The sequence below is a fragment of the Lacerta agilis genome, chromosome 2 (genome assembly GCF_009819535.1).
Source record: "Lacerta agilis isolate rLacAgi1 chromosome 2, rLacAgi1.pri, whole genome shotgun sequence".
Lineage (NCBI taxonomy): Eukaryota > Metazoa > Chordata > Lepidosauria > Squamata > Lacertidae > Lacerta > Lacerta agilis.
In genome coordinates this window covers 112,333,679-112,358,628 of record NC_046313.1, presented here as the reverse complement: position 1 = coordinate 112,358,628, position 24,950 = coordinate 112,333,679, and the positions used below count along the sequence as shown (strand labels likewise).

General features: G+C 44.2%; 1 protein-coding gene and 1 pseudogene across 1 annotated transcript; both read left to right on the top strand.

Annotated features, from left to right (window-relative positions):
* Positions 1–251: 251 nt before the first annotated feature.
* On the top strand, positions 252–15,107 carry LOC117042709 (annotated as a pseudogene).
* Positions 2,510–24,254, top strand: LOC117042646 (zinc finger protein 2 homolog). Its single transcript, XM_033142218.1, has 3 exons — positions 2,510–2,687; positions 4,236–5,432; positions 22,996–24,254. The coding sequence occupies exons 1-3, from the start codon at positions 2,513–2,515 to the stop codon at positions 24,099–24,101; spliced, it is 2,478 nt and encodes an 825-aa protein (XP_032998109.1). The 5' UTR covers positions 2,510–2,512; the 3' UTR covers positions 24,102–24,254.
* Positions 24,255–24,950: the final 696 nt, after the last annotated feature.

The following is a 24,950-nucleotide window of genomic DNA, read 5'->3' as shown; positions in this document are numbered from 1 at the left end:
CGGGTCCTGTTTAGAGCACCTGCTTGGAGCATCTGGGGGCATCGCTGGCCTGATCCTGCAGCGGGGTTTCCCTCTCCTGCTTCAGAGCCGGAGACCAGCTGGACACCTTGCCTCCGTCCCTGCCCCGCGGCTCCGAAGCGGTTAACAGAGGCGACAGGGCTTCGATTCCTAGAGCGGAAGGGAAGACTGGCGAGTGAGGAGGGGCTTCCGCTTCCTGTTCCGCTTCCCCAGGGAGAGGCTGGGCGTGGCGGCGGCTGTCCTCCCTGGAGGCAGGTAACTGGGGGGAATAGGCCGATTCAGAGGCTGAATTGGGGGGTGAGAAGGAGGGGCACGCCGGGAGGAAGAGGCGCAAAAGGGGAACTAAGAGGCGGCGGGGAAATGTCCTCTTCTCCTGGGAGGAGAAGTGGGAGGCCCAAGCGACTCGGCTCGCTGGCCTTCCCCGGCTTCTGGCTTCATCCTGCGGCCTTTTCTCACGCACCTCTATCCAGAGAAACCAGAAGTACCGCCCAGCAAAGGCCGCATGGGAGGAAATGGGGAGGAATGGCAGGGAGTCAGGAGAGTCTCCTGCCAGCCAGGAAGGAGCAAGAGAAATTATTATTTTATTCATTCATACCCCGCCCATTCAGCCAAGTTTCCCCACCTGCTCTGAGCAGCTCCCAACAGAATATTATAAACAAAATAAAACATCAGACATTAAAAACTTTCCTAAATAGGGCTGCCTTCTGATGTCTTCTGAAAGTTGGAAAGTTGTTTTTTTCCCTTCACATCTGATGAGAGGGCTTTCCAGAGGGTGGGTGCCACTACCGAGAAGGCCCTCTGCCTGGTTCCCTGTAACCTCACTTCTTACAGGGAGGGAACCATCAGAAGGCCCTCAGAGCTGGACCTCAGCTGAACGATAGGGGTGGTGACGCTCCTTCAAGTATACTCAACCGAGGCGGTTCAGGATTTTAAAAACAAAATAAAATTTAAAAAATCCTTCCAGTAGCACCTTAGAGACCAACTAAGTTTGTTCTTAGTATGAGCTTTCGTGCGCATGCACACTTCACATGATAGCTCATACCAAGAACAAACTTAGTTGGTCTCTACGGTGCTACTGGAAGAAATTTTTTATTTTATTTTGTTTTGACTATGGCAGACCAACACGGCTACCTACCTGTAACTTGCGCTTCCTGTTTGGCATGGCGGCGGCTGGCCTCCCTGGAGGCGGGTAACTGGGGGGAATCAGCCGATCCAGGGGCTGAATTGGGGGCCAAAGGGAGGGGCACACCGCGAGGAAGAGGTGCAAAAGGGATGGAGCCACGTCCCTCCTGGTGGGAAGATAAGAGGCGACGGGGAAAGGTCTTCTTCTCCTGGGAGGGGAAGCTGGAGGCCGAAGCGACTCTGCTCGCTGGTCTTCCCCGGCCTCTGGCCTCATCCTGCCAGAGAAACCAGAAGTATCCCCCAGCAAAGGCCACACGGGAGGAAATAGGGAGGAATGGCAGGGAGTCAGGAGAGTCTCCTGCCAGCCAGGGAGGAGCAAGAGGAATTATTATTATTATATTAATTAATACCCGGCCCATCTAGCCAAGTTTCCCCATCTGCTCTGAGCAGCCCCCAACAGAATATTAAAAACACAATCAAACATCAGACATAAAAAACTTTCCTAAACAGGGCTGCTTTCTGATGTCTTCTGAAAGTCAGACAGTTATTTATTTCCTTGACATCTGATGAGAGGGCATTCCAGAGGGTGGGTTCCACTACAGAGAAGGCCCTCTGCCTGGTTCCCTGTAACCTCACTTCTCACAGGGAGGGAACCGTCAGAAGGCCCTCAGAGCTGGGAGCCAATGTAGGTCTTTTATGTCTTATGTGGTCTTAGCTGCCACTCCCAGTTACCAGTCTAGCTGCTCCATTCTGGATTACCAGTACCGGTAGTTCTAGTTTCAGAGTTACCTTCAAAGGTAGCCCCCTATAAAGTGCAGAAGGAACTGCAGACTATGGCAGGATAGGATCCACCTCAGTCAAAGGCCATACCTCCACTGCAAGTTAAACCACAATAAATTTTTTAAACACAGCACAAAACTGCTCCTCTGAAAAATGTATGTACTAAAAATATATAATTAATGAAGGTGGGCCCCATAGGCTATAACTGGCCATCTGCAGCTGTAGTAATTTTATCTTATTTTCAAGATTTCTAAATATCTGATCGAAAAGGTCTCCCAAGTGGCACAGTAATCAAATGGTCGCTAGAGCACAACTAAAATTCACAAACCAATTTAGAAACCAGTATGTATAAAGCCATCACTGAATAAAATCTTCCCTCTCCACTTCCCATTTTGCCTGCTGGGCAGCATGTTTAGTCTTTACACACCTGAGAAAGGGGAGGAAGGAGGGAGTATGGGGTGGACAAAATACTCATTTTCCCTAGTCTTAAATTTAGTTATCCAGATTTCCACATCTTATTAACAAACAAACAAACATTGATGGTAAAATCTCCAGTTGCCCCATCTATTTTCGGCGTGGGAGTTGAGGGGAGATGGTTTCCACACCTTGCCTTGGAGTGTCTTTAAGGAAGAGAATTGTTTTGTCCTTCCAGGGATCAGTGACATTTGAGGAGGTGTCCTTGCATTTCATTGGCGACAACTGGGCCCTACAGAGAGCTCTGTACAAGGAAGTCATGGTGGAGGTTCATGAGACGGTGACCTCTCGGGGTAATGATCCTTTTTGCCTTCATTAATAGTTATGATAGGTATGGATTTCTCAGTGGCTCATAGTGACTTCCATCAGCTCGCTAAAGGACATTGCAATGCCTGTAGTTCTCCCAAGCCAAAGGCCAGAAGCCTGGCTGAAAATAAATATTCTTGCTTCTCTGCTACAATTAGCCAGTGATGGCTTCTAGGTTGCCTCCCTGGGGGAGACTATTCTTTAGGTGGGGAGCCAGCACTAAAAGACGCATTCTCATATTGCCTCTCTTTGCACCTCAATTGGAGAGGGCACTGTGAGAAGGAGCTCAGATGATGAATGCAGGCTCTAGGTGGATTCGTGAGAAACAGCCATGGAGCTGCATAGGTCAAAATCAGCAACTTGAATTGAAGACAGTCACCCAGAAAAGGTTCCATATGCTCAGAGCATCTTGCACCGGTTAGCACTCTGTAATTCCTGAACCGTCTTCTAAAGCAGCCTGAAGTATAATGCACTGTGGCAATCTAGTGTGGAGAATGGTAGGGAAAGCATACTAAAACAATCTTTTCTGTGGGGTATCCTCATTTGTGGCATACTTGGTTATTCCTCCTAGGAGAGAGAGATACAGCTAAATTGTTGTTATTGGTTTCTATTGATGTATTGGTTTCTTTGTTGCATAGATAGGATATACATGTTTTTAATGTTTGGTGTTTGGTTGCATTTTTATATACAGTATGCTATAAATGTATATAAATTCTGTTGTTATTCATTTTTGTGGTCTTTTATTTAAAAAATATAATCATACAACAACATCAAAGTCAAGATCCAAATGTTGAGATTACTCTGACTTCCCCCCATCATTTCCATGGGTCCTAGTGATAGTATTTACAACTGTATATCAATACTATCTCAATTTTATCATTACAAATTATCTGTAAAGGTAAAGGGACCCCTGACCATTAGGTCCAGTCGTGTCCGACTCTGGGGTTGCAGTAATCATCTCGCGTTACTGGCTAAACATGCAACAACAACAAATTCAAGATTCAAATATTGAGATTACTCTGACTCCCCCCCCCATCTCTTCCATGGGTTTTTTATTTATTCCTTTATTTGTTTGTTTATTTCAGCAAGCTCTGCAGATCCTGACATTTCGAACCGCTCTGAGTTGAGATGCTATATTATCAATGGGTAGGGGGCAGCCTCGCTGCTTTCCCCACAATGGAGGCTCAAAATCCATGAGTAGTATATCCCTGCAAAATGGGTGAGGTGGTCCCCCCTCCCGCCCCTCACACAGGTCCATAGGCAATCAGAGTCAGTTGTTGTTTTGCCTGCTTGTTTAAATTGTGTTATTTATGGCTTGGTTTATCTAAGGGACTGCTCACCATAACTTTTCTGATAGGAATAACTATTGATTAAATGGTGGTACTTTATTAAAACCAGGTATAACACCTTTTCTATAAAATGTCTTTGGGGTGATGTTTCACCTTCCAGTACTCTTTTAACATAGTGCCAGGGCTTGAGTTTTCATAATGAAACCGCTACATCAACCTTTAATTTTTAATTTTTTATTCCATCAGGAGATGTTTGGGGGATCCAGGATGAGGAGGAACCATCAGAAGTTTGGCCAGAAAGAGCTGAGGAGCAAGAGAAGGAAAGGAAATTGGGGGTTCAAGATGGAGCCAACAAACAAGAGGAGAGAGAAACATTGAAACCAAGGGATAGACAAAGTGCTTCTCAAGTACATGAAAATCAAATTAACAGAGTGGAGAAGAAACATGAATGTACCATGTGCGGAAAGAGATTCTGTAGTCACTCAGCTCTTACTAGACATCAAATAGTACACTCCGGTAAAAAACCTTATAAATGCATGGAATGTGGAAAGAGGTTTGCTCACAGTGACTACCTGACTAAGCATCAAATAACTCATACAGGGGAGACACCATATAAATGCATGGAGTGTGGAAAGAGCTTCAGTCGCAAAGGCAACTTTACTAGACATCAGATAACTCATACAGGGGAGAAACCTTATAAATGCTGGGATTGTGGAAAGAGTTTCTGTGACAGTAGTACCCTTACTAAACATCAAAGAACTCACACAGGGGAAAAGCCATATAAATGCATGGAGTGCGGAAAGAGATTCAGTCAGAGTGCCTCTCTTAATTTGCATCAAATAACTCATACAGGGGAGAAACCGTATAAATGTTTGGAATGTAGAAAAAGCTTCAGTGACCCTAGAAGCCTTCATACACATAAGAGAATTCACACAGGGGAGAAGCCATATAAGTGCTTTGAGTGTGGAGAAAGCTTCATGTGCAGCAAGTCTCTTAATGTGCATCATAGAATTCACACAGGGGGAAAGCCATATAAGTGCATTGAGTGTGGAAAGAGCTTCAGTCAGAGTGCCTATCTTAAGGTGCATCAAAGAAGTCATCATACAGGGGAGAAACCGTATAAATGTTTGGAGTGTGGAAAGAGCTTCAGTTACCCTAGCACCCTTCATAGACATAAGAGAATTCACACAGGGGAGAAGCCATATAAGTGCATTGAGTGTGGAAAGAGCTTCAAGTGCAGCAAATCTCTTAATGTGCATCATAGAATTCACACAGAGGGAAAACCACATAAGTGCATTGAGTGTGGAAAGAGCTTCAGTCAGAGTGCCTATCTTAAGGTGCATCAAAAAGCTCATACAGGGGAGAAACCGTATAAATGCATGGAGTGTGGAAAGAGCTTCAGTAAGAGTTCCTTTCTTAAGGTGCATCAAAGAATTCATACAGGGGAGAAACCATATAAATGTTTGGATTGTAGAAAAAGCTTCAGTGACTATAGCTGCTTTCAAAGACATAAGAGAATTCACACAGGGGAGAAGCCATATAAGTGCTTTGAGTGTGAAAAGAGCTTCAAGTGCAGCAGCTCCCTTAACATGCATCATAAAATTCACACAGAGGGAAAACCTCATAAGTGCATGGAGTGTGGAAAGAGCTTCAGTCGGAGTGCCTCTCTTAATGTGCATCAAAGAACTCATACAGGGGACAAACCATATAAATGTTTGGAATGTGGAAAGAGCTACCGCAGCAGTAGCCACCTTTCTCGACACCGTATAACTCATTCAGGAGACTAACCCTATGAAAGTTGATGTGTGGAAAGAGCTTCCGTTACAGTGGTTTCATTACTATGCATGAAATAACTTGTACAGCGGACAAACCATATACATCATTGCAACAGCTGTCTAGTGATAAGTCGCCAGCAGCCAGGTGCAAAATGTGTCTGGTGCCCGGCTAATTTCAAACACTGCCTCAAATTGGTATTTAATTAAAATAAGACATGAACTTGAGAATTTTCTCTCTGATTTACCAATCTGTTCATTTGATCAAGCATTTATGACTTTTGTTTTCAGACTCTGTGCTCAGAATATTTAGTGGGATGCTATAAAAATTATTGCAGAACAGCATCTTTGTGTGTGCCGTAACTATTAAGCAGTAGATCTCTACCAATATTCTTTCTCCATTCTGAACCAAATTTATCCTTGATTTGTTATGTAAGATACCTGATGCGGATACAGTGGTACCCCGCTAGACGAATGCTTCGCTAGACGAAAAACTCGCTAGACGAAAGCATTCGTCTAGCGGGAGGCTGCCCCGCTAGACGAAAAAGTCTATGGGGCTGCCTCGCAAGACGAAAAAATTTCGTCTTTTTTTTTTTTTTTTTTTTCGGAGCGCGGCTCCCATTGCCGCTCCGCAAGACGAAAACCCCGCTAGACGAAAATTTTCGCGGGACGAATTATTTTCGTCTAGCGGGGCACCACTGTAATCAACCGACCAGGAGGACTCAACTGCTATGAGTGCCTGAGGGCCCCGTTCCTGCCTCTCACCACCTGGCCCAGGGTGGGGCCTGGCAGGCCTCATAAGGACAGCTGCTACTGCTGCTGTTGCTGCCCAGGAGAACTCAGAACAGTGCAGAGTTCTTTTTAAAATGTTTTGAAATTTTATTTTTTACCTTTTTAAATTATTTCTGGCGTGGGGTGTGGGATGGATATTTAATCAGGTTTGGGAATTTGTTTAATATTGGTATGTTTGTAACTTTTACTGTTTTTGTTTTTTTTTTTTTGTTTTTTTGTTTATTTCTATTCTTAAGCGGAGGGGTCCCATCCAACAAAATGGCTGGAGCAAGTTCCACAGGGAGGGATGCACTGGGACAAACGATCTCAGTGATCACAGGCAGGTGAAGGAGTTATGTTAAGACCAGACCATGTCATTGCCGAGGAGGCAGGTTTAGACGTTGTTTGAGGACTATCCCTGCCTCCGGGTCTGGGCTTGACCAGACAGATACTGGAATCTGCAAGGGATACCCACATGACCTGAAGGTGCTGCTGTGCAATGCCAGGTCATTGATTCATAAGACCACTGCCCTGCATGATTTGATCATGGAAGGAGACTTGACCTGGCATGTGTAACAGAGACTTGGTTGGATGAAGCAGATGGGCCTGTCCTTGCCGCTGCTTGTCCACCAGGTTTCTCTTACACACAGCAACCCCTTGTGCGCAGGAAGGCGGGGGGATGCATTGATTTTTAGGAATTCATTAGTTTGCACCAGGCGTCCTATTGGGAAGACCCAGTTCTCTGAGTGCATGTTATGGAAGTTGGGCAATAGGGGAAGTACAGGATTCCTTTTGGTGTACCAACCTCCCCGCTGCATCAAGGATTCCCTGCCCGAGCTGCTTCAGGTTGTGGTGGATGTTCTCCAGGAGACACCTAGTTTGGTTTTCCTAGGGGATTTTAATATCCACGCCGACACAACCTTACAGGGGCTGCTCGGGACTTTGTAGAAAGCATGGGCAACATAGGGCTGTCCCTGAATAAGTCTAGTCCAACTCATGCCTTGGACCTGGTGTTCACCTCTATGGATGTTGGTGATCTGAGTGTAAAAGTGAAACAAGAGATGTGCCATGCTCAGATCACTTCCTGGTGCAACTGGACTTCTCCATGACCCTTCCCCTCTGTAGGGAGGTGATACCGATTCAGATGGTCCACCCCTGCCACTTAATGCATCCAAATGGTTTCCAGAGAGTGGTAGGGGATGCTGTATCCCATGTTGATGGCTTTTCAGCTGAATCCCTTGTGGCCCGCTGGAATGTGGAATTAACCAGGGCAATTTAGTGTTTGGCGCCCTCGGCGATTGCTTAGAGCCCGGACAGCCCCTTGGTTTTCCACGGATCTGAGGGCAATGAAACAATCACTGAGATAGCTAGAGCGCCAGTGGTGGATAACCCAATGAAAGAGGCAGTTATCAAATCACTTATTTAAAAACCATCTTTAGATGCAGCCAATATGGCAAAATATCGCCCAGTCTCAAATCTTCAATTATTGGGCAAGGTGACTGAGCAAGTGGTTGCTCAACAATTCCAGGCATGCCTGGAAGAAGCGGACCATTTGGATCCCTTCCAGTCGGGATTCAGACCTCATCATGGGACTGAAACTGCCTTGGTCGCACTCGTCGATGATCTCCAGAGGGCTAGGGACAAAGGTGAGAGCTGTTTCCTAGTTCTTCTGGCTCTCTCAGCGGCTTTTGATACCATCGACTGACCGTCTAGAGGGGTGGGAGCTGGAGACATTGTTATACAGTGGTTTCACTCTTTGCCCCTGGGCCGTGTTCAGAAAGTGGTGGGGGGGGGATGAGTGTTCAGACCCCTGGACTCTCACAGCCCTGTGGGTTGTGAGATTTGCAGTTGCTGCCCCAAGATTGAGAATGTTCATAGAGGGAAACATGGTGGACTGTAAAGATTTAATTGGGAATGAAATCTAAAAACTTATTTGTATGTTTGTGTTAGTGTGTGTGTGTGTGTGTGTGTTATATAGGCTGATACTGTATTTTAATGCTGTATTTATGTATATATTGCCTATGACCATAATGGTTCAAACCACAATAAACATATACAGCTTGTAGTCTCTTGCAGATACAGTTAAGTTCAGATAGATGCACTGTACAGTATAGACAAAAGTCAGTAACAATAAAAGAGTATTTGTCAGATGACTATTGCAAGGTCCGGGTTAAAGTACATGGAGCAATATGTAACTGAAAGGGGCCTCAGTTCTTTTGGAACTACCAGCCGCTTTAGATGAGCTCTGTTAAAATAACAGTTAGAATGGACACTGATATCTGTGTATCCCAAAGGCGGGGTATAAATAAATATAACACTAAAGCTGAGGCTAAAGCTGCTCTTGAACTCGGATCCTGCTTGGAGCATCTGGGGGCATCGCTGGCCTGATCCTGCACCCGGGTTTCCCTCTCCTGCTTCAGAGCCGGAGACCAGCTGGACGCCTCTCCTCCCTGCCTGCCCCGCGGCTCCGAAGCGGTTAACAGAGGCGACAGAGCTTTGATTCCTAGAGCGGAAGGGAAGACGGGTGAGTGAGGAGGAGCTTCCGCCTCCTGTTCCGCTTCCCCCGGGAGATGCGGGGCGTGGCGACGGCTGTCCTCCCTGGAGGCAGGTAACTGGGGGGAGTCGGCCGATCCAGGGGCGGAATTGGGGGGCGAAAGGGAGGGGAGGGGGACGCTAGGAGGAAGAGGCGCAAAAGGGATGGAGCCACGGCCCTCCTGAGGGGGAAGCTAAGGGGCGACGGGGAAATGTCTTCTCCTAGGAAGCAACGCTGCTCGCTGGCCTTCCACTGCCTCTGGCCTCATCCCCGCGGCCTTTTCTCAGGCACCTCTGTCCAGAGAAACCAGAAGTATCGCCCAGCAAAGGCCGCATGGGAGGAAATAGGGAGTAAACAGGGAGTTAAGAGAGTCTCCTGCCAGCCAGGGAAGAGCAAGAAGAATTATTACTGTTATTTTATTCATTAATACCCCGCCCATTTAGCTAGGTTTCCCCATCTGCTCTGAGTGGCTCCCAACAGAACATTAAAAACACAATAAAACATCAGACATTAAAAACTTCTCTAAACAGGGCTGCCTTCAGATGTCTTCTGAAAGTCAAATTGTTGTTTGTTTCCTTGACATATGATGGGTGGGAGTTCCACAGGGCAGGCGCCACTGCCGAAAAGGCCCTCTGCCTGGTTCTCTGTAACCTCACTTCTCGCAGGGAAGGACCTGTCAGAACGCCCTCAGAGCTGGACCTCATTGTCTGGGTTGAACGATGGGGGTGGAGACGCTCCTTCAGGTATACTGGGCTGAGGCCATTTAGGGCAGGCATAAGCAAACCCTGGCCCTCCAGATGTTTGGGACTACAATTCCCTTTATCCCTGACCACTGGTTCTGTTAGCTAGGGATGATGGGAATTGTAGTTCCAAATATCTGGATTGCCGGAGTTTGCCTATGCCTAGTTTAGGGCTTTAAAGGCCAGCACCAACACATTGAATTGTGCTCAGGAACGTACTGGGAGCCAGTGTAGGTCTTTCAGGTCTTACCTGTATGTGGTCCCAGTTAACCAGTCTAGCTGCTGCATTCTGGATTAGTTCTAGTTTCCGAGTCACCTTCAAAAATAGCCCCACATAGAGTGCACAAGGAGCAGGAGAGGGTCCTCCTTGGCTAAGTCTCTGGCATTTTTCTGTATCAAAGGCCATACCTCCACTGCAAATTAAACCACAAGAAAAATTTTAAACACAGCACAAAACTGCTCCTCTGCAAAATTTATGTACTGAAAACATATCATTAATAAAGGTGGGCCCCATAGGACATAACTGGCCATCTGCAGCTGTAGTAATTTTATCTTATTTTCAAGATTTCTAAACACCTGATCGAAAAGGTCTCCCAAGTGGCACAGTAATCAAATGGTCGCCACAACACAACCAAAATTCACAAACCAATTTAGAAACCAGTATGTATAAAGCCATCATTGAATAACATCTTTCCTCTCCACTTCCCATTTTGCCTGCTGGGTAGCATGTTTGGTCTTTACACACCTGAGAAAGGGGAGGAAGGAAGGAGTATGGGGTGGACAAAATACTCGTTTTCCCTAGTCTTAAATTTAGTTATCCAGATTTCCACGTCTTATTAACAAACAAACAAAAAATCCAGATTTCCACGTCTTATTAACAAACAAACAAACAAATATTGAAGGTAAAATCTCCAGTTGCTCCATCTATCATCAGAGTTGGAGCTGAGGGGAGATGGTTTCCACACCTTGCCTTGGAGTGTCTTTAAGGAAGAGAATTGTTTCGTCCTTCCAGGGATCCGTGAGATTTGAGGAGGTGTCCTTGCATTTCACTGACGACAACTGGGCCCTACAGAGAGCTCAATAAAAGGAAGTCATGGTGGAGGTTTATGAGACGGTGACCTCTCAGGGTAAGGATCCTTTTCGCCTTCATTAATAGTTGTGATAGGTATGGATTCCTTAGTGGCTGAGCGTGACTTCCATCAGCTCACTAAAGGATATCGCAATGCCTGTAGTTCTCCCCAGCCAAAGGCCAGAAGCCTGGCTGAAAATAAATATTCTTGCTTCTCTGCTACAATTAGCCAGTGATGGCTTCTGGGTTGCCTCCCTGGGGGAGACTATTCTTTAGATGGGGAGCCAGCACTAAAAGACCCATTCTCGTATTGCCTCTTTTCCCACCTCAATTGGAGAGGGCACTGTGAGAAGGAGCTCAGATGATGAATGCAGGCTCTAGGTGGATTCGTGAGAAACGGTCATGGAGCTGCATAGGTCAAAATCAGCACCTTGAATTGAACACAGTCACCCAGAAAAGGTTTCATATGCTCAGTGCATCTTGCACCGGTAAGCACTTTGTAGTTTCTGAACCGTCTTCTAAAGCAGCCTCAAGTATAATGCACTGTGGCAATCTAGTGTGGAGAATGATAGGGAAAGCATACTAGAACAATCTTTTCTGTGGGGCATCTTCATTTGTGGGTTACTTGGTTATTCCTCCTCGGAGAGAGAGATACAGCTAAATTGTTGTTATTGGTTTCTATTGACGTATTGGTTTGTTTGTTGCATGTATAGGATATACATGTTTTTAATGTTTGGTGTTTGGTTGCATTTTTATATATGCTGTAAATGTATATAAATACTGTTGTTATTATTTTTTGTCGTCCTTTATTTTATTTACAAAAATATAAACATGCAACAACATCAAAGTCAAGATCCAAATGTTGAGATTACTCTGACTTCCCACCATCCTTTCCATGGGTCCTAGTGATAGTATTTACAACTGCATATCAATACTATCTAAATGTTATCATTACAAATTATCCGTAAAGGTAAAGGGACCCCTGACCATTAGGTCCAGTCGTGTCTGACTCTGGGGTTGCAGCATTCATCTCAAGTTACTGGCTGAGGGAGCCGGCATATACCTTCCGGGTCATGTGGCCAGCATGACTAAGCCGCTTCTGGCGAACCAGAGCAGTGCACGGAAACGCTGTTTACCTTCCCGCCGGAGCAGTACCTATTTATCTACTTGCACTTTGACATGCTTTCAAACTGGTAGGTGGGCAGGAGCTGGGACCAAGCAATGGGAGCTCACCCGTTGCGGCTATTCGAACCACCGACTTGATCAGCAAGCCCTAGGCTCTGTGGTTTAACCCACAGTGCCACCTGCGTCCCCAAATTATCCATACATTCCGTTAATTTACAAGCGTGGTCAAAATCCTGCTAATGTTCTAACCTGCTTACAATGGTCTTGTAAATAAATTGTAAAATTTTCCCATTATCTTTTCCCCTTGATTTCTGAGCTTCCGAGTTAATTTTGCCATTTCAGCATTGTTGGATCAATTTGGTTTGCCTATTATTATTTATTATTTTTATTCATTTATTTTGGTTTTTCTACAAACTCTGCAGATCCAGACATTTCAAACCGCTTTGAGTTGAGCGGCTGTATTATCAATGGGCAGGGAGCGGCCTCGCTGCTGCCCCCACAATGGGGGCTCAAAATCCATAAGGTGTATATCCCTGAAAAATGGGTGTGGTGGTCCCCCCTCCCGCCCAACCAGACCTCCAAAGGGCACATACCGGCAAAGGTCCATTTCAGATCCTGTCAAAACTGGGTGTGCCCTCTTGTGAACTTGCTCTTCTTGGGGGAAGATCCTTTTCTGGACTCGAAGGGAGGGAAGAGGACCCACAGAGCTTTGCTGCCAGTCCCTCTTTGCTGCCTCACACAGGTCCATAGGCAGGCAGGGTCTGATGATGTTTTAGCCTGCTTGTTTAAGTTGTGTTATTTATGGCTTGGTTAATGTTAGGGACTGCTCACCAGAACTTTTCTGATAGGAATAACTATTGATTAAATGATGGTACTTTATTAAAACCAGGTATAACACCTTTTATGTAAAATGTCGTTGGGGTGATGTTTCACTCTCCAGTACTCTTTTAACATAGTGCCAGGGCTTGAGTTTTGATAATGAAACGGCTACATCAACCTTTATTTTTTAAATTTTTATTCCATCAGGAGATGTTTGCGGGATCCTGGAGGAGGAGGAACCATCAGAAGTCTGGCCAGAAAGAGCTGAGGAGCAGGAGAAGGAAAGGAAATTGGGGGTTCAAGATGGAGCCAACAAACAGGAGGGGAGAGAAACAGTGAAACCAAGGGATAAACACAGTGCTTCTCAAGTACATGGAAATCAAATTAACAGAGTGGAGAAAAAACATGAATGTACTACGTGCGGAAAGAGATTCTGTAGTCGCTCAACTCTTAAAACACATCAAAGAGTACACTCAGGTGAAAAACCATATAAATGCATGGAGTGTGGAAAGAGGTTTGCTCACAGTCACCACCTGACTTCGCATCAAATAACTCATACAGGGGAGAAACCTTATAAATGCATGGAGTGTGGAAAGAGGTTTGCTCACAATCACAACCTGACTTCGCATCAAATAACTCATACAGGGGAGAAACCTTATAAATGCATGGAGTGTGGAAAGAGGTTTGCTCACAGTGACTACCTGACTTCGCATCAAATAACTCATACAGGGGAGACACCATATAAATGCATGGAATGTGGAAAGAGCTTCAGTCGCAAAGGCAACTTTACTAGACATCAGATAACTCATACGGGGGAGAAACCTTATAAATGCTGGGATTGTGGAAAGAGTTTCTGTGACAGTAGTACCCTTACTAAACATCAAAGAACTCACACAGGGGAAAAACCATATAAATGCATGGAGTGTGGAAAGAGCTTCAGTCAGAGTGCCTCTCTTAATTTGCATAAAATAATTCATACAGGGGAGAAACCGTATAAATGTTTGGAATGTAGAAAAAGCTTCAGTGACCCTAGCAGCCTTCATAAACATAAGAGAATTCACACAGGGGAGAAGCCATATACGTGCTTTGTGTGTGGAGAAAGCTTCATGTGCAGCAAGTCTCTTAATCTGCATCATAGAATTCACACAGGGGGAAAGCCATATAAGTGCATTGAGCGTGGAAAGAGCTTCAGTTGCAGTGCCTATCTTAAGGCGCATCAAAAAGCTCATACAGGGGAGAAACCGTATAAATGCATGGAGTGTGGAAAGAGCTTCAGTAAGAGTTCCTTTCTTAAGGTGCATCAAAGAATTCATACAGGAGAGAAACCATATAAATGCATGGAGTGTGGAAAGAGCTTCAGTCACAGTGCTTCTCTTAATTTGCATCAAAGAACTCATACAGGGGAGAAACCATATAAATGTTTGGAATGTAGAAAAAGCTTCAGTTACCCTAGCACCTTTCAAAGACATAAGAGAATTCACACAGGGGAGAAGCCATATAAGTGCTTTGAGTGTGGAGAAAGCTTCAAGTGCAGCAGGTCTCTTAACATGCATCATATAATTCACACGGGAAAAACCATATAAATGCATGGAGTGTGGAAAGAACTTTAGTCAGAGTGCCTCTCTTACTGTGCATCAAAGAACTCATACAGGGAAGGAACCGTATAAATGTTTGGAATGTAGAAAAAGCTTCAGTGACTATAGCACCTTTCATAAACATAAGAGAATTCACACGGGACAAACCATATAAATGTTTGGAGTGTGTAAAGAGCTACTGCAGCAGTAACCTTCTTTCTCGACACTGGATAACTCATTCAGGAGACTAACCCTGTGAAAGTTGATGTGTGGAGAGAGCTTCAGTTACAGTGGTTTCATTACTATGCATGAAATAACTTGTACAGGGGACAAACCATATACATCGGTTGCAACAGGTGTCTAGTGATAAGTCGCCAGCAGCCAGGTGAAAAATGTGTCTGGCGCCCGGCTAATTTCAAACACTGCCTCACATTGGTATTTAATTAAAATAAGACATGAACTTAAGAATTTTCTCTCTGATTTACCAATCTGTTCATTTAATCCAGCATTTATGACTTTTGTTTTCAGACTATGAGCTCAGAATATTAAGAGGGATAGTATAAAAAATTATTGCAGAACAGCATCTTTCTGTGTGCCGTAACTAAGCAGTAGATCTCTACCAATATGCTTCCTCTATTGTGAACCAAATGTATCCTTGATTTGTTATGTAAGATACCTGATGGAGATAATCAACTGCCCAGGAGCACTCCACTGCTGTAGTCAGGTTTTGGAATTTGTTTAATTTTGGTGTGTTTGTAACATTTACTGTTTTTTGTTTTTATTGTTTATTTTAATAAGTTTTATTTTGTTCTTAAGGGGAAGGATCCCATCCATCAAAATGGCTGGGGCAAGTTCCACAGGGAGGGATGCACTGGGACAATCGATCTCAGTGATCACAGGCAGATGAAGGAGTTATGCTAAGACCAGACCATGTCATTGCCGAGGAGGCCGGTTTAGACGTTGTTTGAGGACTATCCCTGACTCCGGGTCTGGTCTTGACCAGACGGATACTGGAATCTGCAAGGGATACCCACATGACCTGAAGGTGCTGCTGTGCAATGCCAGGTCAATGATTCATAAGACCACTGCCATACATGACATCATCATGGAAGGAGACCTGACCTGGCATGTGTAACAGAAACCTGGTTGGATGAAGCAGATGGGCCTGTCCTTGCCGCTGCTTGTCCACCAGGTTTCTCTTACACAGCAACCCCTTGTGCGCAGGGAGGGGGGGATGCATTGATTTTTAGGAAGTCATTAGTTTGCACCAGGCGTCCTATTGGGAAGACCCAGTTCTCTGAGTGCATGTTATGGAAGTTGGGCAATAGGGGCAGTACAGGATTCCTTTTGGTGTACCAACCTCCCCACTGCATCAAGGATTCCCTGCCCGAGCTGCTTCAGGTTGTGGTGGATGTTCTCCAGGAGACACCTAGTTTGGTTGTCCTAGGGGATTTTAATATCCACGCCAACACAACCTTACAGGGGCTGCTCGGGACTTTGTAGAAAGCATGGCCAACATAGGGCTGTCCCTGAATAAGTCTAGTCCAGGCATAGGGAACCTTCGGCTCTCCAGATGTTTCGGACTACAATTCCCATCATCCCTGACCACTGGTCCTGTTAGCTAGGGATCATGGGAGTTGTAGGCCAAAACATCTGGAGAGCCGAAGGTTCCCTATGCCTGGTCTAGTCCAACTCATGCCTTGGACCTGGTGTTCACCTCTAGGGATGTTGTTGATCTGTCAGTAAAAGTGAAACAAGAGAAGTGCCATGGTCAGATCACTTCCTGGTGCAACTGGACTTCTCCATGACCCTTCCCCTCTGTAGGGACGTGATACCGATTCGGATAGTCCACCCCTGCCACTTAATGCATCCAAATGGTTTCCAGAGAGTGGTAGGGGATGCTTTATCCCATGTTGATGGCTTTTCAGCTGAATCCCTTGTGGCCCGCTGGAATGTGTAATTAACCAGGGTAATTGACTGTTTGGCGCCCTCTCCAATTGCTTGGAGCCCGGACAGCCCCTTGGTTTTCCACGGATCTGAGGGCAATGAAACAATCACTGAGATAGCTAGAGCGCCAGTGGCGGATAACCCAATGAAAGAAGTGGTTTTCAAATCGCTTCTTAAAATACCATCTTTAGATGTGGCAATTTGGCAAACTATCGCCCAGTCTCAAATCTTCAATTATTGGGCAAGGTGATTGAGCGAGTGGTTGCTGAACATTTGCAGGCACGCCTGGAAGAAGTGGACCATTTGGATCCCTTCCAGTCGGGATTCAGACCTCATAATGGGACTGAATCTGCCTTGGTCGCACTGGTCGATTATCTCTGGAGGGGATGAGTGTTCAGACCCCTGGACTCTCACAGCCCTGTGGGTTGTGAGATTTGCAGTTGCTGCCCCAAAATTGAGAATGTTCATAGAGGAAAACATGGTGGACTGTAAAGATTTAATTGGGAATGAAATCTAAAAACTTATTTGTATGTTTGTGTTAGTGTGTGTGTGTGTTATATAGGCTGATACTGTATTTTAATGCTGTATTTATGTATATATTGCCTATGACCATAATGGTTCAAACCACAATAAACATATACAGCTTGTAGTCTCTTGCAGATACAGTTAAGTTCAGATAGATGCACTGTACAGTATAGACAAAAGTCAGTAACAATAAAAGAGTATTTCTCATGCCTTAACGTGTTAGAAACTGATTGGTTACTGCTGCAGAATGCTGCATCTGGCTGTGTACCCCCAAAAGCAGAGGAGCTAAGACACTTGTGTAGCAATCATCATCATCATCAATTATTACTTATAACCCGCCCGTCTGGTTGGGCCTCCCCAGCCACTCTGGGCGGCTCCCAACAGAATATTAAAAACACGATAAAACATCAAATATTTAAAACTTCCTTAAACATGGCTGCCTTCAGATGTCTTCTAAAAGTCACATACATGTTTATTTCCTTGACATCTGATGGGAGGGCGTTCCACAGGGTGGGTGCCACTACTGAGAAGCCCCTCTGTCTTGCCGACTGTATTGTGGGGGGAAATTGGAGAAAAAAAGGTTTTGTTTTCCATTTTTCCCCATAGCCCTTTTTTAGAAGTGCATGAGATAAATGATAGAGTAAGAAGAAATGGAAAATGATTGCAATAATTCAGAAAATGAGATAGAATAAACCTTAACTTTAGCTTTATTTGCTGTTGGTGCTAAGGGGCAAATCTGATTATTATTTATGTTAATGGTTTCTTGTTTTTTGTTGTTTTTGCGGGAAAGGGTGTGTGGTTGTTTTATTGAAAGCAAAATACTTTTTATATTCACTGTGTTTCATGCAATTTGTAAAACTACTCCACACTGAACTGTTGTTCAATTTATCCAAAATTTACATTTTTTTCCAGGGTGAAACCGGGGAGGGGTGTTGCCATGGCTTCAAAATTTCCAGAAATTTTACTTCTCTAATTACCACCACCATCATTATTCATATTAATTAGTCACTTTGCTCACAAAAGAACACTGCATAAACATCAATACCAATTACAACAATCAAACCGATGGGAACGTACAAAACACATCTGTACGAATCCGAGGAACCTGCCTCACTACGGTAGAAGATGCCACAGGTACTTAAAAGCCCTTCAGAATGAGCTAAAATGGGCGCGTAAAATAGGTAAAGATGGTACCAGGCGAGCCTCCTTGGGGAGAGGATTCCACAAGCACCACTTGAGCCACCACTTTGGGCCTCAGATGACTATTGCAAGGTCCGGGTGCAAGTACATGGAGCAATATGTAACTGAAAGAGACTTCAATATTTTTAGAACTACCAGCCGCTTTAGATGAACTCTGTGAAAAATTAGAATGGACTCTGATATCTGTGTATCCCATTCTTCTTCCTTCTCTGATTTATTTGGATGATTCAAAGACGTGTGTTCCTTTGTCATCTTGAGATTTCATAGATAAACGTCTATTGAGTAAAATCAATAAAAAATTATCTATGTCTTGACTATACCGGCTGCAGCTGTTGAGAGAGTCACATGTTCCCCATGGCTGAACAGGGGAAGAAGACTAGAGGGAAGAGCTTGGGTGGGATGTAAACCTTGAGAGGTCAAACGTGCAGAGAGGGGAGAATCACTTGGAAAGGACTCTGTTTGATCCAAAGTAGCGGATCCAAACTCGAGGTTCTGTCAGGTATTGTCATTTGAACATACTCAAAGAAAACATCTTTTTACAGCCGCTGGACCTCTCTTCTCAGCTGATTTCACAAATAAAGTGCAACTTAATTTTTTTTCCTAATTCTGATTTCATCCAGGATCTTTGAAACGTTTGCAGTATAAATAAATATAATAAAGGTGAGGCTAAAGCTGCTCTTGAACTCGGATCCTGCTTGGAGCATTGCTGGCCTGATCCTGCACTCGGGTTTCCCTCTCCTGCTTCAGAGCCGGAGACCAGCTGGACGCCTCTCCTCCCTCCCTGCCCCGCGGCTCCGAAGCGGTTAACAGAGGCGACAGAGCTTCGATTCCTAGAGCGGAAGGGAAGACGGGCGAGTGAGGAGGAGCTTCCGCCTCCTGTTCCGCTTCCCTCGGGAGAGGCTGGGCGTGGTGGCGGCTGTCCTCCCTGGAGGCGGGTAACTGGGGGGAGTCGGCCGATCCAGGGGCTGAATTGGGGGGCGAGAAGGAGGGGGACGCCGGGAGGAAGAGGCGCAAAAGGGATGGAGCCACGACCCTCCTGGGGGGAACTAAGAGGCGACGGGGAAATGTCCTCTTCTCTTGGGAGGGGAAGCGGGAGGCTGAAGCGACGCTGCTCGCTGGCCTTCCCCGGCCTCTGGCTTCATCCTGCGGCCTTTTCTCACGCTCCTTTGTCCAGAGAAACCAAAAGTATCGCCCAGCAAAGGCCGCATGGGGGGAAATGGGGAGGAATGGCAGGGAGTAAGCAGGGAGTCAGGAGAGTCTCCTGCCAGTCAGGGAGGAGCAAGAGGAATTATTATTGTTGTTATTATTATTATTATTCACTTATTCATACCCCGCTTTGCTTGGCTCCCAACAGATTATTAAAAACAGTAAAACATCAGACATAAAAAACTTCCTTAAACGGGGCTGCCTTCAGATGTCTTCTGAAAGTCAGATAGTTGTTTATCTCCTTGACATCCATGGGGGGGGGCGTGTTCCACAGGGCGGGTGCCACTACTGAGAAAGCCCTCTGCCTGGTTCCCTGTAACCTCACTTTTCGCAGGGAGGGAACCATCAGAAGGCCCTCAGAGTTGGACCTCAGCTGAACGATGGGGGTGGTGACACTCCTTCAGGTATACTTGACTGAGGCCGTTCAGGGCTTTAAAGATCAGCACCAACACTTTGAATTGTATTCAGAAACATACTGGGAGCCAATGTAGGCAAAAGTAACTGCCGCAATAAGGAATCAATCAAAACAAAAGTTTAAAAATGCTATGACGATTATATGATAAAGCATTGATCAAAAATTAGCATACTATCATGCCTTGATTGAGAGATATGAAGTAAATAGGATGGAAAATTTAGAATTGTTATAAGTGGTTTAATAAATAATGCGAAATGTGGAATGCAAGAGTAAGATTAAAATGCTTTTTATTGATGGAAGTCAAATTGGTAACGGATGGGAGTCTGAGGGGTGTGAGGGGTTTAATGGGATAATGAAAGATATCTGTACAAGGAATAATGTGGTGTAAGCTAATGTTTAATTGTAGGTAATGTTTAATTTTGATGTATGAAAAGTGATGTAACAACTGTAAGAATGTAAATAAAAAATGAGTAATAAAAAAAAATAAACTGGGCAATGAATAAAAAAAAGAAAAAAATTTAAACACAGCACAAAACTGTCCTCTGCAAAATGTACCGGTACGTACTAAAAATATATCATTAAAAAGGTGGGCCCCATAGGATATAACTGGCCATCTGCAGCAGTAGTAATTTTATCTTATTTTCAAGGTTTCTAAACACCTGATCAAAAGGGTCTCCCAAGTGGCACAGTAATCAAATGGTCGCTAGAACACAACTAAAATCCACAAACATATTTAGAAACCAGTATGTTTAAAGCCATCATTGAAAAAAATCTTCACTCTTCACTTCCCATTTTGCCTGCTGGGCAGCATGTTTGGTCATTACACACCTGAGAAAGGGGAGGAAGGAGGAAGTATGGGGTGGAACAAAACATTTTCCCCAGTCTTAAATTTAGTTATCCAGATTTGCACGTTTTATTAAAAAAAACAAAAAAAACACTGAAGGTAAAATGTCCACTTGTCCCATCTATCATCCGAGTGGGAGCTGAGGGGAGATGGTTTCCACACCTTGCCTTGGAGTGTCTTTAAGGAATAGAATTGTTTTGTCCTTCCAGGGATCCGTGAGATTTGAGGAGGTGTCCTTCCATTTCACTGACGACAACTGGGCCCGTACAGAGAGCTCTGTACAAGGAAGACATGGTGGAGGTTTATGAGACAGTGACCTCTCGGGGTAAGGTTTTCGCCTTCATTAATAGTTATGATAGGTATGGATTTCTCGGTGGCTTGGAATGCCTTCCAGCAGCTCGCTAAAGGACATTGCAATGCCTGTAGTTCTCCCAATTCAAAGGCCAGAAGCCTGGCTGAAAATAAATATTCTTGCTTCTCTGCTACAATTAGCCAGTGGTGGCTTCTGGGTTGCCTCCCTGGGGGAGACTACTCTTTAGGTGGGGAGCCAGCACTAAAAGACCCATTCTTGTATTGCCTCTTTTTCCACCTCAGTTGGAGAGGGCACTGTGAGAAGGACCTCAGATGATGAATGCAGGCTCTAGGTGGATTCGTGAGAAACAGTCATGGAGCTGCATAGGTCAAAATCAGCACCTTGAATTGAAGACAGTCACCCAGAAAAGGTTCCATATGCTCAGAGCATTTTGCACTGGTCAGCACTCTGTAGTTTCTGAACCGTCTTCTAAAGCAGCCTGAAGTATAATGCACTGTGGCAATCTAGTGTGGAGAATGGTAGGGAAAGCATACTAAAACAATCTTTTCTGTGGGGTATCCTCATTTGTGGCATACTTGGTTATTCCTTCTAGGAGAGAGAGATACAGCTAAATTGTTGTTATTGGTTTCTATTGACATATTGGTTTGTTGCATGTATAGGATATACATGTTTTTTAATGTTTGGTGTTTGGTTGCATTTTTATATATGCTGTAAATTTTTATTTAAAAAAAACAACAACATACAACAACCAAAAATTCATGATCCAAATATTGAAATCACTCTGACTTCTCCCCATCCCTTCCATGGGTCCTAGTGATAGTATTTACAACTGCTTATCAATACTATCCAAATTTTATCTTTCCAAGTTATACATACTTTCCGTTAATTTACAAGCATGGTTAAAATCCTGCTAGTGTTCTAATGTGCTTACAATGGTCTTGTAAATAAATTGTAAACTTCCCCCATTATTTTTAAAAGTTCTTTTCCTTTTTATTTCTGAGCTTCCCAGTTAATTTTCCCATTTCAGCATTGTCCATCAACTTGGTTTGCATATTATTATTTATTTTGGTTTTCCAACAAGCTCTGCAGATCCAGACATTTCAAACCGCTCTGAGTTGAGATGCTGTAATATCAATGGGCAGGGGGTGGTCTCACTGCTGCCCCCGCAATGGGGGCTCAAAATCCATAAGGAGTATAGCCCCGCAAAATGGGTGAGGTAGTCCCCATTCCTGCCCCACCAGACCTCCAAAGGGCGCAGCCACCTCCCCACCCAGCCACCCATTGCCAAAGATCCTTTTCAGATCCTGACCAAGCTGGGTCTACTCTCTTGTGGACTTGCTCTTCTTGGGGAAAGGTCCTTTTCTGGACTCGAAGGGAGGGGAGAAGACACACAGATCTTTGCTGCCAGTCCCTCTTTGCTGCCTCACACAGGTCCATAGGCAGACAGGGTCTGTTGATGTTATTGCCTGCTTGTTTAAATTGTGTTGTTTATGGCTTGGTTAATCTTAGGGACTGCTCACCAGAACATTTCTGATATGAATAACTATTGATTAAATGGTGGTACTTCATTAAAACCAGGTATGACACCTTTTATGTAAAATGTCTTTGGGGTGATGTTTCACCCTCCAATACTCCTTTAAAATAGTGCCAGGCCTTGAGTTTTGATAATGAAACCGTTACATCAACCTTTATTTTTTAAATTTTTATTCCATCAGGAGATGTTTGCGGGATCCAGGATGAGGAGGAACCATCAGAAATCTGGCCAGAAAGAGCTGAGGAGCAGGAGAAGGAAAGGAAATCGGGGGTTCATGATGGAGCCAACAAACAGGAGGGGAGGGAGACAGTGAAACCAAGGGATAAACACAGTGCTTCTCAAGTAGATGAAAATCAAATTAACAGAGCTGAGAAAAAACAGGAATGTACTCTGTGCGGAAAGAGATTCTGTAGTCGCTCATCTCTTACTACACATGAAAGAGTACACTCAGGTGAAAAACCTTATAAATGCATGGAGTGTGGGAAGAGGTTTGGTCAAAGGCAAAACCTGACTTCGCATCAAAGAACTCATACAGGGGAGAAACCATATAAATGCAAGGAGTGCGGAAAGAGCTTCAGTTACAAACACAACTTTACTAGACATCAGATGACTCATACAGGGGAGAAACCTTATAAATGCTGGGATTGTGGAAAGAGTTTCTGTGAGAGAAGTACCCTTACTAAACATCAAAGAACTCACACAGGGGAAAAACCATATAAATGCATGGAGTGTGGAAAGAGCTTCAGTAGCAGAAGCAAACTTACTTCACATCAAAGAACTCATACAGGGGAGACACCGTATAAATGCATGGAGTGTGGAAAAAGCTTCAGTCTCAGCAGCTCCCTTAACATGCATCATAGAATTCACACAGGGGAGAAGCCATATAAGTGCTTTGAGTGTGGAGAAAGCTTCAGGAACAGTGCTCACCTTAAAAGACACCAGACACCTCGTACAGGGAACAAACCACATGAATGCCTGGAGTGTGCAAAGAGCTTTGGTCAAAGTCAACACCTGACTTCGCATCAAATAACTCATACAGGGGAGAAACCGTATAAATGCAAGGAGTGCGGAAAGAGCTTCAGTTACAAACACAACTTTACTAGACATCAGATAACTCATACAGCGGAGAAACCTTATAAATGCTGGGATTGTGGAAAGAGTTTCTGTGAACGTAGTACCCTTACTCAACATCAAAGAACTCACACAGGGGAAAAACCATATAAATGCATGGAGTGTGGAAAGAGTTTCTGTGACGGTAGTACCCTTACTAAACATCAAAGAACTCACACAGGGGAAAAACCATATAAATGCATGGAGTGTGGAAAGAGCTTCAGTCAGAGTGCCTCTCTTAATTTGCATCAAATAACTCATACAGGGGAGAAACCGTATAAATGTTTGGAATGTAGAAAAAGCTTCAGTGACCCTAGAAGCCTTCATAAACACAAGAGAATTCACACTGGGGAGAAGCCATATAAGTGTTTTGAGTGTGGAGAAAGCTTCAAGTGCAGCAAGTCTCTTAATGTGCATCATAGAATTTACACAGGGGGAAAGCCATATAAGTGCATGGAGTGTGGAAAGAGCTTCAGTTACAGAAACAATCTTACTAGACATCAGATAACTCATACAGGGGAGAATCCTTATAAATGCTGGGATTGTGGAAAGAGTTTCTGTTACAGTAGTAACCTTACTGAACATCAAAGAACTCACACGGGAAAAACCATATAAATGCATGGTGTGTGGTAACTTCAGTCAGAGTGCCTCTCTTAATGTGCATCAAAGAACTAATACAGGAGACAAACCATATAAATGTTTGGAGTGTGGAAAGAGCTACCGCAGCAGTAGCCACCTTTCTCGACACCGGATAACTCATTCAGGAGACTAACCCTATGAAAGTTGATGTGTGGAAAGAGCTTCAGTTATAGTGGTTTCTTTACTGTGCATGAAAGAACCTAGTACAGGGGACAAACCGTATACATTTTTGGAGTGTGGAAAGAGCTTCCCTTGCAACAGCTGTCTAGTGATAAGTCGCCAGCAGCCAGGTGCAAAATGTGTCTGGCACCTGGCTAATTTCAAACACTGCTCCACATTGGTATTTAATTAAAATAAGACATGAACTTGAGAATTTTCTCTCTGATTTACCAATCTATTCATTCAGTCAAGCATTTATGACTTTTGTTTTCAGACTCTGTGCTGCAAAACAGCATCTTTTTGTGTGCCGTAACTAAGCAGTAGATCTCTACCAATATGCTAGGTGTAAATATGATGGTAAAAAAAATGAATTTGTACAAAGAGAACTATGAAAGATTATGGAATGAAATTAAGAGAGAGTTAGATATTTGGTGTAATTTGAAGTTATCTTTAGACTGTGAAAATGAATGTGCTGCCTAAAATTCATTTTCTGCTGTGAAAATGAATGTGCTGCCTAAAATGTTGTTTTTATTCCAAGTATTACCGATTGTGGATAATATGAAATGCTTCAGAGAATGGCAAAAGATGTTATCTAAATTTCTCTGGCAGGGGAAGAAACCTAGAATTAAGTTTATGTTACTAACAGACACTAAAGAAAGAGATGGT